Source organism: Tenebrio molitor, chromosome 1 (genome assembly GCF_963966145.1).
Source record: "Tenebrio molitor chromosome 1, icTenMoli1.1, whole genome shotgun sequence".
Classification (NCBI taxonomy): Eukaryota; Metazoa; Arthropoda; class Insecta; order Coleoptera; family Tenebrionidae; genus Tenebrio; species Tenebrio molitor.
The window spans coordinates 41,920,400-41,936,011 of record NC_091046.1 but is presented as its reverse complement, the minus strand read 5'-3'; the positions used below and the strand labels follow the sequence as shown (position 1 = coordinate 41,936,011).

General features: G+C 35.5%; 1 protein-coding gene and 1 long non-coding RNA gene across 2 annotated transcripts in view; one reads left to right on the top strand and one right to left on the bottom strand.

Annotated features, from left to right (window-relative positions):
• Window positions 1-15,612, top strand: part of LanB2 (laminin subunit gamma-1) — a 71,127-nt gene that overhangs the window by 19,769 nt on the left and 35,746 nt on the right. The window contains exon 2 of the mRNA XM_069048157.1: window positions 10,936-11,200. Coding sequence (XP_068904258.1) covers window positions 10,936-11,200 — 265 coding nt within the window. The remainder of the gene's footprint in view (window positions 1-10,935; window positions 11,201-15,612) is intronic.
• On the bottom strand, window positions 1,235-5,527 carry LOC138131291 (uncharacterized). The gene is made up of 3 exons (XR_011159753.1): window positions 5,422-5,527; window positions 4,524-4,605; window positions 1,235-4,400 (listed from the first exon to the last, which is right to left on the bottom strand). It is a non-coding gene; the product is annotated as an uncharacterized lncRNA (long non-coding RNA).

Here is a 15,612-nt window from a genome sequence, read left to right as displayed (position 1 = left end):
TTCTAACGAGAATGATCAGCAGAGCTGGAATAAATTTTTGTTTTTTTATTTTAATTTGTTCTATCTGCTTTTCTTATAAACAATAAATTTCCAAGTGAAAACAAACTAATGGTGAGCGGTGCGAAGGAATTTTCAAAAGAAAATTTTATTATAAAACACTCGTACAAACGCCTATTTAAATTTGAAAACAACAAATTTAACTGAAGTTGGAAAGGTGTTGTGGAGAATCTTCAGCGTAATAAATGTTATTGTCGTGCAGCTGTCGCTTGTTTGAGCTGAAGCCAAAATAACACTCTGTGCCCAAAAACATTTTTTTTCCCTAAAATGTTTGAGATCTCAATGAGCTTTATAAACTTTAACTTGACTTTAACAAATTATATATTTTTTCACTTCGGTTTAATTTTTTAAAGAATTAATTATGAAACTGTTTTTTTCACTAATTGAAAATGTTCGTGACTCGGAGAAAATATAACTGGAGGCGTCAAAAATAAATTCAAACATGTACCATGCGTTCAACATGGGCTGAGTAGGCGCTGAAAAAAATAAACAATCTGGAACAGTGTAAAGTTTGAATTTCCCGCCGTTTGACACAAATGACATTTGTTAATCGGCACGTGATTGAATCTGTTTGTTTTCAGCAAAGGGTGCCCTTAGATATTTGCTTCGAGAGTAGGAATCGTAAGTTTTTAAATGTAATGTAAAACATTCTAAAGAAAAAAAAAACAAAGATTTTTTGTTTATAAATTTTAGGTTAGTTGTCAACATGCTCTAATTACGAACGACTGTCAATTTACACTTTAAAAAAGCAAACAATTGACGGTTTCCAACGCCTCCCCAGTCCAGGATTTCGTTTGAATACCCGACACATTTGCAAATTTTAGTTTTATTGGTTTACTCTTCCTTTCTTCAGCTTTTACGCTAGACCGATAACATTCTTGACTCAGACCAAGGCTGCGAGCGTCGAAAGTTCAAATAAAGGTTTGATGTGATAGATAATATCTGTACACGAAACTCGTTAATTTTCAACAATCTGTTGTCTCAGTGAATCATTGTTTACTCGCAGAAACGAATTTATAACGTGGGAATGGTTTATTGACAGTTAGAAAGTTTATTTCATATTTCTTGGGGCTTACGGGTCGTTTGATTTATGCATAAATTAAATTTATTTCACGTTAAGTAACGTAACATCGGGAATGTATTAAAGGGAGTCTTGTCACGATGATAAATTGCGTCGTTATTTAAAAATGAAAAACGAAGTGATCGAAACAGGTCACCAATAAATAATTACTCTTTACATATTTGATCGTGTACTTCTTAATGAACGTGTACCTTGTTCGAGAAAATATCAAAATAAATGTTTACTGTTACATTTCTGTACACATGGTGCGCTAGACTAAACTCTCTTGCTGTCACTAGTAGCGGGAGGTAAATTGTCATTTTGACAAATTACACGGCAGATCGCTTTTTGATATTTTTTTCTCTAATTGCATTCTAAATTTATCTATTCTTCCAGTATGCTATTTGATTTTATTGTTTGCTCCTTGTACTTTATAATCTATCTGCTTCTCTTTAACAACCATTTCTTGTGCTTCTTTCATTTCATTTTCTTCTCTTCTATTTTCTGTAGAATAATATATCTGTCTGCACTTGCGAAAATTCTGAAAATGTGTGAAGTATAATATTTTTCTCATCAGCCCTCACAATACGGTTGGAATAAATGATGGATCTTATCCGAGGATAAAAATAGTGAACAGTTTTGGGAAATTTTCTGAAAAGAAATTTCAGCGTCACACGAAATTCTTCTGTTCCATTCAATACTCCAGATGTGTAGCAAAAAGAGTTCTCAGTTATTCACAAATTTATCAGAAGTTTTCATTTTCTAAATAATTACAAGATTTGTTACATGGTAAAAATATAAATTTTCTGCCTAAAACATCACCAAGGTACCAAACTGACGAATGGAAAACGAAATCTATAAGTAAAGCAGTTGAAAATCCGATTACATAAGTTGGTCTTAAACAGATATGGTATTTGAAAAATAGAAAAAAAAGCTTCTCCAATGAGTTTAAATGATCTAAAGAGCTTTGAATGCGATGTTCTTTATTGTAATTTCAATTTGGTTGTAGGTCGTAAAATTTTATTGGATATTATGAGCGATTAACGGGCACAATGTTGGAAAGCGGCGCGTGCCGTTTGCCGTATAATGCAAATATACCAAATGTACAATATAACCCTGCTTAAAATATTACCTGCTAGTGGTAAACTAGGATTTATAAGCCCCGCAAGATCTTTAACTTAAAGTATAGTTTTCCCATTTATAATTTGGTTTTATGGCAGTGCAATTGTAATTATTAGGGGCTGGGGTTGTGGTTTTGGCGATAGTGAAGATATTGTAACCTGGTCAGACAACAGACCTTCTTTTACAGTCCTAGGATTTATGGCGGTAGTTGCCTATTGTCGGGGTATTTAACACCCTTACAACAGGGCTGGTAGTAAAACCAAATTATAAATGGGAAAACTATACCATAAAATTTTACGACCTACAACCAAATTGAAACTAGTATATATGTATAGTTACGAGTAGTAAGTTTTTCCAACCGTGCTTAAAACTGCTTTAAGCGGATTGGATTCAAGGTTGTGTGGGTTGGACTAGACTACTAGGGCATCAAATTGAACAATATGTAAGGTGCTATTCGTACCCAATAAACGTAAATGTTTCTATTCTACAGTTTCTCGCCTAACATTATTAAACTGAACTTTTCTACAAAACAGGATAAAGTAGGCTATGACTTTTAAATTAGATTGGCAACACTGTTGTGTTGTTTTAATTTAAAAGAAATAAAGCACTAGAAAATACATAATACAGTTTTATTGACAATCACAGAAAATGTTCAAAGTATTCTCCCCCGGCTTGGAAACAACTGTTAACTCGCCGTTTCATATTTTGTGTTGAATTTTGCAGCGTCATTTTGACAATTCAAGTTGTCAACAGCTTTGCCAATCTAATTAGAAGTCATAGCCCACTTTAATTATAAATTTAAGTGATCTCACGGTACTTCATTATTTAAATACTGTTTCTAAAAGAAAGAAAGAAAAATATTGACTTATTCGAAACGAATGTTTTTTTCTTATCAATCCATACTTTTTTATATACAGGTGTCCCAGAACTGCCTCCCCAGAGAAAAAAGGGAGTATTTAGGTAAATGTGATAATCTGAATCTAAAGAAAAAAAAGTCCTATCACATAACAAGTGATAATCAAAAAAGACATCCTTGGAGTCTCTTTTGCTGTCGACACATGCCTGTTTTCTATGGGAAGGCAGTTCTGGGACACATCACTTATTTTTAAATAATTTAAATTTGTTCCGTTGCATTGAGTTAGCAATGTTGGCATCACGATCCAACTGACAGCTGCACTGTCAATGTTTCGTATCAGTAACGTTAAAAAGTAAGGTTAAGTTTGTAAATCTAAATTTACAGTTATTATAATTAAGAGTTACCTATTATAATTTTAAATTATTATAATTATTATGTATAAGTTATAATAAATGCAATGTTATCTGTTTGCTTGTATGCAACACGGCATACTTTTATCTACGAGTATGTAACTTTATCGCGCGGGACAAAATGCACCTTTTACTCTTCTTGTCTTCCTTTTGTTGTTCTTGAAGATATGTCAAACTGTTGGAAAACAAATTACAAGAAATTGAAATATAGGAAAAAAATGTGTTTCTTGATAAATGCCCACTGGGCCCCTTTAATAATCAATATCAACATATTAACTTTTGTTGTAATCTCATTTTTTCATAATCTACAATAGCGAACAATAAATTTTGGTCGTCAATGTCATTCTTTGACGCAATAGAAAATGCTCCATTGTAAAACGGTCGTAATATCATAACCTATCATCACGTTGTATGACATGAATTATCATTTTCTGACACTTTGTTGATATACGCAGGCAGGGAATTTTTTTAAATATTTTTTAATGACATTGACGACCAAAATTTACTGCTCGCGACTGTACATTTATATTATAGGTCACATCAGTCTTTTCTCTTTTCAAGTAGGAGTTTTTCTGTCAACTTGAACAAGATGAACGAAATATTATCTTAAAATAAAAAGAAGCAAATACAAACACTTAGAAACTCATGATTTACAACTTTTCAGCCTCCGTACAATGTTTTATAGTAACATAACCTCTACCAGTCAGTAATATCTGTCAAGGTATTGATATACAAGATGATTATAAATGTTTTTTACATCGTAGTTGACTGTGATTTATGGTATACGTATAGATTTGCCGCCTCTTCTGGATTTGTAAATTTGACAACTCACTTGTCACTTTGCAGTTTTCATTGTTAATCGTTTTTCCAAGACTCTCGTACAGGAGATTAGTTGCTGTAGTAAGTAATAAACATTTTGTGTACACTTCAGCACTGTCTAACTTTAGCAATACAGAAAAATATTTGAAACAACAATGATGAGTGAACTTATTCAGTGTTGGCCTGCTATAATAAATACCTTTCAAAATATTTCAACGTTCTAAAGCAGGAAACGTCTTTGGTAGTCCATATTAGAGATGTAGTCGACAGATTTGTTCAGGCTGAAAGTGTAAATAAATTAAAATCAACTGGAAGCGTTCCAGAATCTAAAGAAGCTGTTGATTACAGGAATGACTGGAGCACTACCTACAAATATTTTGCAATACATCAGTGTTTAAATGACACCTTAACGATTATAAGAAGAAATTATTCGTTACTGTCGCAATATTGGTCAAGCAATGTGACAAAAGATTTTAAAAAATAAGTGAAGAATAACCAAGTGTCTGGTAGGTACTATTCCGGACACGGAATCTTGGCCACTAATGACATTTAACTGACAAATAGGTGTGAATTGGCCTTATTGAATATAACCCAACTTTTGACTGGATAGTGCCATTTCTCTGCTTTTGTCATTTATTAATGACACTAATGCTTGGTTTACATCATTTTTTTTAGAAATGTCTAAAAATTGTTGGCCAAGATTCCGTGTCCGGAATAGTACCTAGCAGTGAACATTACTCCTTTGAAAATAAAACAATTATTTTTACACTGGGCATTCTTGTTTTTATCATTTAAAAAAAAAAATTCCATCAATTGGACAAAGTTTGGGAGGTGATGTGATTTTAATTATTAATTACTTTGCCCCTCGTTTTTAGGCAACCCAACAATCACATCAATTTACCACTAAGGTAGTAAAGGGTGTTTTTTAAAATTTGACGTCGAAGTTGTCGATTGTGAATGAACGACTCGTCTTAAAAACACTGATTTTTCAAACTGCACCCAAAAAGTGAGGTTAGATTTAAACAGCTGATTAGAAGAATTACAATAACTCTGTAATTAGTTTTTTAAAATGCATTGCCAGTTAGATGATTCCCTACCACTCAACCACCCATTTTTAACAGTAACACTAATAGAACTTGCGTCTTTAGTGACAATGAAGGAACATACTATTTGCTAAACACTCGTTTACACAAGTACTCAGTTGATACTGAGTCAAAATGAACCCAACAAAGCCATACTTATGCTTAAAGCTCGAATTTAATTAGGTTAGAGTTATTGGAATGCCTTGGTGGGGAAATATTTGTTTGCCATGTCGTCGACCAAATGTGAGCAAAAAGCCTCCAAGTGACACTTTACCCCAGTCTGGCAGTTAATTAAACGGCGACGTATTTATTGCGGTTTTAACTAAGTTTATTGAAGTTAATCGAGCCGATCGTTTTCGTCGAGAATGCAAAGTTAAATGTTAAACAAACAGAAATTAAGTCAACGACCTTGTCGCAGCCAAATAATTTTACTACAGGAGAATTCATGAATGAACTAGGCGGTTTGCGGCCAGATTCCGCCCGGATTTGGACCAGATGGGCCTAATTATGCAAAGGCGGATGTGTGCCGGTCCAGTTTGAAAAAAGAACCACGCCGGCTCTAAATCGACCGAAATCCGAACAGATCACTCTTGATCTCGTTCTCGTTTGGGCTTTGTTTAGCAGACCTTAAAGTGTAATTCCTTTGGTAAAACTCGCTTTACTTGTAACGCCCACTTGCGCCGACAGGAGAAAGTTTAATTGGAAATTCTTGGAAAATATCCGAGTAACTTATGGTTTTTTTCGACTTGCAGTTGCACCGCGCTGCGCTTATTAAAGCCGGCTCTCGTTTTTCCTTTTCAGTTTTTACGCGCTCTATAAAGTCAAGGTAACTGAAAATAACGCCAGCTTCAAATTTAATTTTAGATCGTGCAGGAGCGTAATCAGCGAAAAGTGGAACCGTCATTGTCGCGGTCCAACACCGTGAAGGCTTCCGACTGGTTTGGTAATTGATTTTTCGTTATCTGTCGATTAAGTAAGACACGAAACCGTCAAGTCGAATAAATTCGAGTTGTCGCCGGAAAAGGAGCCATTCAGCTGAGGTAAACTGTTGCCGTTCAAAGAAGCCGTCTTCGTCGGACTGTTAAATCTGCATCTATTTATGGGACAGATGTGTTGCTGATTGTTGCGTTCTGTAAAACAGACTTGTTCCGTTTACAACGTTAAATCTATAAATAAGCGCAGGAAACGCTGCCAGTTACACAAATCAAAACTCGGAAAATGGTGGACTGGAAGTCGTAATTGTAACGTAACGATGCTGAACATTCCGGAATTGTTCCTTGCAATGAAGCGATGAACCCTTGATGTGGCGGAAAATTTTTTCACGACCGTTACATTTTTGGCCCAGATTCTTCACACGTTCACATTGGCATTGTTTGTTTTTTGTCACCCAAAATAAACGGTACAAGTGAAATAAAGTTGTCATCACTTCGGTGGAAACTGACAGCAGACGTTACAGTGCTTGAAGATTTGTAGGATTGTAAAAATACAAGTGCTATTATTAATCTATTAAGCTCGGAGATTATTTTTGGATTAGTTGTGTCTTCGCGCGATTATTTTTCATTGTGATTCATCTATCTACACCTAGCTGGAACAAAAGACAATCTATGGAATAATCAAAAGGTAGGAAGGGCGAAGGGGATTGTTTGCAGAAGAACTAATAAATAAAAACCATGTGTTAAGAACATATGTATTGAAGGAAATTAATAATCAAATCTACAAAAAGAAAGTTCCAAAATACCAATTGCAAGCTGGAAGAAATTCATAAAACGTGTGGAAAACTGAAAAATGAATTATGAAAAATGGCAACAAGTGTTAGTTTGGCGTCCAAATATCGTTTTTCACAAGAATTAGCAAACGCTATATTTTACCGCAGTACTCAGGAATTAGCAAAAGAACAAAAAAATATTGCAAACTTCAAAAGAACTACAGGGTCATCATAAATGATTGTCCCATCGTAGTAGGCGTTGGTGACGTAGTTGAATGTGCTGCAAGCCTCATAGCATGAGTGAAACTAGTATCGTCGATAGGTGATGCTACCAGTGGAAATCTGTCTACTAGTTTGTCTAACGTTGCGAGGCTGGCGGCACATCCAAAATTTGTGTGGGTTTGCAACGGCAACTGCGATGGGACAATCATTTATAATTACGCTGTATTAGATAACACCACCTCTTCTTCTTGTTGTTATGTCTCATCCCAGTCAGTTTGAATTTCAAGCTCAAGATCTTGTAGATTGTCTGGAAGATTTGGTAGACGATGGAGTCTGCGTCCCGTCATGTCCGACGCGTGTTCGGTTGGCGATAAATGGGGAAAGGTTGCAAAAGAGCAAAATGTTAACGAGGTTATCCTAGTACAATCTTCTCGTCACAACTGTGGTATGTGGGCGCGAGTTATCTTGTTGAAAAGTGGTGGCATGGGGTAAGACAAAGGGTCCAGAACGAGGTCAATGTTTTGGCGAGCGACTAAACCAGTGGAGATAAATACCAAAGTAAACGGCCCTCATGGTAGATAGTACCCTACATCGTAACCCACTATGGTGTCTTTGGGTGAAGTCTAAATTCAGTCTTTGTCTTCTACCTAGCAAACTAGCACAAGCAGACTGGCAAACATAGTCTTTGTCTTCTACCTAGCAAACTAGCACTAGCAGACTAGGAAACATCTACTGATCTTCACAAGTAGAAGCGGAACCCTTCAGTAAACACGCTTTGACGTCATTCATCCTTCTAGGGCATCCTTTCAGTCCACCATGATGACAATCTTCTTCTTCTTCTTAGCCAGTTTGAACCAACAGATCGGAAAGCTTCTGGAGAGTTTCTTGTAGCTCAGAGCCGAAGATGTCTTTCCTCTTTTCCTTTCTTCTGTTCAATTTCTCCATCTTCTACGCACTGGAATGCCGGTGTTGTTGAATTATCTTGAGTTTTAATTATGTGTTTCATTTGGCATTCATTAAGAACAATTTTTTGCTGTGTCATTAATATTATTGACTCGCAATTCTACTTTCTTCATAAGATGTACTATTACTACTTCTGCTTTCTACCAAATTACTAAATATATAGAAAGACTAAACAGTAATAACTGACACCTCTTGTGCAGTAAATTTCGTGACAATTTAAACAATTTGGACAATTTTTGCCACAAAGTTAAATTATTGTTTGTCAATAGTTTTTAAACAATTTTGGTTAATTTTTGCCACATTATAGATCATTCGTCATCGTTTAGAAATTTATAAGTTTGTTTATATGTAATTTGTTAATTTAATTCAACAAATTCAGTCCCTGTTTTGTGCTTTTGGAGTGCTACAAGGTTCTAACTTGTAATCTTTACTCTTTTAGGTTAATGATCTGTAGATGTTAGATAGTCTTAACTTGTGAAAATCAGTAAATTTACTTCTGGTTCATTAAAAATCACATTTAAATATTTATGAATGAGATGTTTTATCGTTTAGAAACACACTATCACGTTACCACATTGGTATTAACATACTTGTTAATGGGGTTATTGATAATATACATTATGTAATCTCTATGGTACTTATACGTATGTCGAAATTGTAGAAGATTTAGTAATAATAATATAACTTTGTGAGTAGAGCTGTCCAGCATCCATTGTTTGTTATGTCAGATCCTGTGTACACAAAATAAACTGCACAAACTTATCTAACAAGATGGCCATGAATTCAGCTGACAGGAGAAGAAAGTCCTTGTTCTTTACCCACTCCACTGACAGATTTAAACCATACAGAGTTTCCGCGGGATATTCACGGATGTCAAAGAAGTGACGATCCAAATCAATGCAGCATCATATATTTTTGTTCGTCAATTGTCAATTCATTGGTCAATAAGATAATGTTTCTTTAGAGAGAGATTTAAACAAGCTAATTAAATTTCTTAATTTAATTTAATTTATTAATTCTCTGAGTGTGTGTCATTGACCCTTCAGCTCGAATCAAATCGATCTTAATTAGTTTAATTTATCTCGCGAATTTAATTAATCGTTTTTTTTAATGGAATCTCGTTGATGATCCGCTAATGATTTAATTAATTTACTGGATATCACGGTTTTCGTGGAATTTCCCCTTGCGAAAACCGCGATATCAACGAAATTAATAAAACCATAAAAAACCGCGAGATGATTAATTAAATTAAAAGCATGCTTAATCGCGAGATCTATTGAAATTAATTATATCATCCGCGAAAACCACAACAACGAAATAACCGCGAGATTAATTAAATCCGCGAGATCGGTTAAATTAATTAGGCACGATAAGGCACGGGAGCAATGGCGAAAATCGCGAAATTCCGCGAGAATCGTGACATCAATTAAATTAAATATACCATTAACGGGAATTAGTTAATTAATTATATCTTCCACGAGATCAACCGCGAGATTCTACGAAAACCGCGAGATCAATTAAATTAATTCATATCGATTAATTAATTGGCGTTATGTATCAACACTTCTTGTTCTTTGAACGGCATTGCCCCTCGCACGACCTGCAGTGAACAACATACCACGGCATAATGGGACAAGTAATTTTTTCCTTTCTAACCACACGATAACAACACTTCAAATTCTTGCTAGGGCAAATTAAAATAGTGCTCATTATTACGGTACATACCAATTTTTTTAATATTGATTCAAGATAGATAAATCCACTCGAAATGAACACTTCAAATATTCAAAATTCATTCTTGTTACCATGAGTACCACCAGCAAGTAAAAATCAAAATTATATAACTGTATGCATGAGTTCCCGCCTCGGTCGGAGCTGCAAATGGCTCAAGTTTATCAGTTTATTCATCTGTAACGGATTATGAATACCTTGTTGAAAGTACTCAGAGAACAAAATGAAAGAGTGGAGTTATTTTAATTTTTACCGAAATGTTTTGGGAACTAGACTGCATTATTTACGCTTACCTTGTTTACAAATTAGCGGCAATTAACACGTCTGCTGCTCCACTAAAACGATAAAAAATACTCGGACTTTTATTTTTGCTTTAAATTTTAGGCTCGAACTAGATTTCACTTTTTTTCCAAATGTTAAGAGTTTTTTTTCTGGGGTAAATAAAGTTTTATTACACGTCACGTTACAATAACATAACCTATCTTTTATCCAAGCGTTTTAGTTATCGCAAAGCACTATGAAGCACTTTGTGATCTGAAGTTTCTTTTACTGCTTGCTTGGTACTCTTTTTTCCAAGAGCTATTTAAAAAGTGTTCTGGTCGGCCGCTGTGTCAAAATCTGTCCGATTCCCTTCTTCGACATCTCGCGCAGTAGGGTCTTAACGACTATCCGGCGGTCTCCATTTTAGAAATAGATCCCGCTTTGAGAAAGCAGATTGTCGATCTAGATAGCCCGAAATAATCCCAAACTAGTTTAATGGGACATTTTAAGTGGCCACGCGGGCCACATCACTGAAAAATGTTTTATTACCTGACACAACCCATCCTTCAGAGCCATCGTGACCTTATTCATTCCGTGTCATTAAATCTGACGGTAATGATGATGACTAACATCGATTTTCCTTCCAGAGGTGTATACCTGAATTCGAGAATGCAGCTTTCAACCTTCTGATGGAGGCGACGAACACGTGCGGAGACCAGGGGAAAATAGAATATTGCGTGCAATCCGGCGTCACGGGCCTCAGGAAATCCTGCGAAGTTTGCTACCCGAACGATCACAACTCCAGGTACCTCACCGACTTCCACAACCAGGACCAGCCCACCTGGTGGCAGTCCGAGACCATGTTCGAGGGGATTCAGTTCCCCAACCAGGTCAACCTGACGCTCAAATTGGGTAAGGAAGGCTCCCTTTCCAGAACCTCTACCACTTTCTGCCGTTTGTTTTGCCCACTTCTTCTGACAGAGCTGGGACCTCCACTTCTGAATTGTCCACAACTACAATTATACGTTCTCAACATCTCATGCAATTATAAATTGCGGAACTCTTCTTCTTTTGGTTTTTTCTCGTTTTTGACATTTGCAAGGAGCACTATTTTTGAGACAAAAGAAGACTGAGATGTTCACGTTGGATCGTTTACAGTTCAACCCGAAATGTTAAAAGTTGACGTGGATACAAAAGGCAAAGTTGCTGACTCACCCGGTGTATGTTGAATGCAGACACCGAACGATCCCGCTGCCATTATGAAATAATGGTACCCTGTCATCAGAAACATCTGAATGTCCGCGATGGCGAGCTCTTAAGAGAGTGTCTGGAAAAGCTCCGCGTTAGTGGTCCGCATGACACGCCGGTCGAAATATTTATGGCGTTCCCACCGATAAAAAGCATTAAGGAAGTCTGCAATAAATCGCTGAAAAATGGTAGCGCTTTATTCATAGCCTTTTAGCCTTATAAAACAAACAATGAGCCGTCTTTTGTTTTGCGGAGCGGCGTGTTCCCTTATACGGAAGCATAACCATAACAGACATCCGAGAATTTAAAATGGACCATAAACATGTAGTGAATGTCCATATAATTTGTGCGGCCGTCATATAGCGCCGTTCGTGATGACGTGCAGACGACAACCGACCGTTCTTCCCCTTCAGCATTTCCACGGTTTTTAGTCTGTGGCGCTTGGCACGCGACGAATGCGCTGCCGAATAAGGCAACCTCTGACTCCTTCTGTCTACATTTTTGTCCGACGACGCTAATTTGAAATTGTAAACTTCTACAAGGGCCACTGGGAAAGTTCCCGACTGCAACTGTTCTTTACTCTTTACAGAAGCAATAAGCAATTCAAATTTGAAACGGTCGCGCTCAACACGAGGAAAGAGTACGAGTACTTTGCGCACTGAGTGGGGAGAATGTGGGTTCAATTCGAAGCACGATCGAAGATGATGGTCGAATTGCATCTAGAATTACAATTACAGTTCTAATTTGTCACTTGTGATTTCTTTTTGTTACCCATATTGAAATATGAGATGCGTGGTATTCGATTGCGTTGAAAGTTTCACTAGAATGCTTAGATGTAGAGAAAATTTCATTTCAACGTATTTCTCAAAATTTGATACAATTCTTTTAAAGACTGTAAAGCAAAAACATACTTTTCGGATAGATTTCCCTATTTCGTTCTCCTTCAATGACATCGTATTCTTTATGCAAAAAGTCAAGGTCTTTTGAGCTTGTGTCACTTTTGCTATGTTATGGAATCATAGCAGAGAATTATGTTAATATGCTTTATTTTGCCCTACGGGCTTTCGGATTCCTGATTACATTTTTTTAAACATAAAATACCAATTCCAAAAAAATACATTTTTATTGCTATCCCCCACCCCTTTCCTTCTCTGTAATTTTCCTCCTCTTCGATATCTCTTTCATCCATCCTATCTCCCTTCCGTCTTCATTCAATAATCCTCCTTTCCTTCATTCATTTCGCTGCATCCATTCCGCATGTGCTCGATTCTCTCTCTCCAAGGCTCAAATACTCCGGAATCTCCTCTGCCATACACCTCTCATACATCCTGTTGTACCTTGATTCTTTGATTCTCTCCCTTCTTTCTTGCTTATCTGAGTCTTTGTCCTTTTGCTCTCAATCTTTCCACTTCTTCACTGGCATACCTGTTCCTCTGGTAGTACTTCTCTCTCCCCTACTTATCTTCCATGCATTTTGTTCTCAAACTTTGCCGCTCTCTTTCCCACTCACTCTCAGCCTCTTCCTCTTGCACTCTTCCCTCACTATGTAACCTGGCGTTTCTGTGTCCACTCTTAGCACCCATCTCAAATATTTTTCTTGCAATCTCTCTATCTCCTCTTGTTCCTTCGATCCCCAGATCTCTTACCAAAGAATTATATTTTCTTCAGTGGTAACAAAGGATTGTAATTTTTTCAACGACAAAAAAAATCTCTGTTCTAAAAGAACTATTTGCACCGACTCTCCCTAGTCTTTGGTGATTTGTTTTTCAATACTTTCTCTCGCGCAATACTCATAGGTACGAGTATTTTGCTTGGTTCCAAAAGGCTTTTTTCACAAAATTTTACTTGAATCTAAAGTAAATCCCATAAGCAATGAGATGTCCTTTAATTTTCATCTTTTGTTGATTACGTCATCAACTGTCTTTCTTTCACTACTTTTGTCTCCACCTGACTCTGTTGGCTACAATTTATCTTCAATGCATATTGATTGCTAACCCATTTTTTTACGATTGAACCGGAAATAAAAACTCTTCGGAGGAGTATCCAAGTCCTCTTTAACTCCTTATAGACTTTTTCCTTCTTGTGTTGGCAACTCAATGTCAGCTTCAACAGACCTTCATAGGTTCTAAACAGAACTGTTTTGTGAGTTTTGCTACGTTCGAATCAAAGATCCTCTTTAAACATTAATAGGTGCTCTTTACTCATCAATGAGTTTACCTCATCTTTAGAAATACTCTTTAGTACATTCAATCGAGATTTCAAAGTTTTACATATTTGAACGAGGCGAAGAAGTCCGCACCAAGGACTGTAAAAGCTTGCATATATTCGTCTTACACCAACTCATACATACAGGCTGATTCACGTAGCCCGTTCATTAGAAACTTTTTGATTTCCCAAAATCATATTAAAATGAAAATTGGCAGTTGACTATAACCGACTACTCCAAGTTCAAATGAAATATTTTCAAAATGGCGACACTTCCGGAAATACCGGAAATCGATGCCATCTTTGTTTTTTTAAATAGAAAGGCCCAATTTTGACTTCACATTTCGATTCTACGTTAACTTTTGAGTTTAGTAAGTACGTCTTTTTGTCAATACTTATCTGTCATCGTTTTTGACCTATGTCATCTTTTTTGCAAAAAAGTGAGGTTGCAGGGCTTCATTAAAAAAATTATAATTCCTGAACCATCAGAAATAAATAATTTATTTTTACTTTAGTGACTTGCCAAAGACTTGGCCGCTTTTTTGCGCTATCAACGACATTTTTTTAATGTTTCATACGCCTACTGCAATTTTTTAAAATTGATAATCAAAAAATGTTAAAAACTTCATTTTTTTAAATAGCAACTACCATTTCTGATACTAGATATAAATGTAAAATTAAATTTTAAGGCCACTTTTATCAACATTATGTATGCTTATTTGCAGCCGTTTAGGCGTAATTTCAATTTTTTGAATAAAATATTATTTTTTATGATCAATTGTTTTATTTGAATTTTTATTCAAAAATAGCATTGCAATAAATATTAGATAACAACAAAACAATAAAAAATAAGCAAATTAACAAAAAAATATTTTAATGTAAATGAATTCATTGAAAATATTTTTTGTTAATTTGCTTATTTTTTATTATTTCGTTGTTATTTACTGTTTATTGCATGTGATTTTTGAATAAAAATTCAAATAAAACAATTGTTTGATTAAAAAAAACAATATTTTACTCAAAAAATCGAAATTACGCCAAAACGGCTGGGAATAGGCATACACAATGTTAATAAAAGGAGGCTTAGAATTAAATTTTACATTTATATCTAGTGTCACAAATGGCTGTTGCCATTTAAAAAAATGAAGTTTTTGACATTTTTTGATTAGCAATTTTGAAAAATTTCAGTTGGCGTATGAAACATAAAAAAAAATTCACTAATGGCGGAAAAGATCGGCCAGGTCTTTAGGAATTCAACTAAAAAAAATCAATTATTTATTTCCGATGGTTCAAGAGTTATAAATTTGTTAATGAAGCCCTGCAACCTCGCTTTTTTGCAAAAAAGATGACATAGGTCAAAAACGATGACAGATAAGTGTTGACAAAAAAACGCTCTAAACTCAAAATTTAACGTAGAATCGAAATGTGAAGTCAAAATGAGGGCTTTCCATTTAAAAAAATAAAGATGGCGTCGATTTCCGGTATTTCCGGAAGTGCCACCATTTTGAAAATATTTCATTTGAACTTGGAGTAATCGATTATAGTCAACTACCAATTTTCATATTAATATTATTTGGGGAAATCAGAAAGTTTCTAATGAACGGGCTACGTGAATCAGCCTGTATAGTCAATGTTATCCAAAGATTTTCCTTGACAATCATTCTCTTGTGTCATTTTCTTGGTGGAACACTCAGTATATCTCGAAAAGTTTTATGCAGACGTGAGGCAATATTTTAAGAATCATTTGCCACTCGACCAAAGGTTCCAGGTTTTTTTTCAAATCAAAGAGCAAATTTCCAAAATCAATTATTACAATTTTTGGAATTTCTAAAATCTTTGATATAGATGTTGACTCCAAACAACTTTTCTTA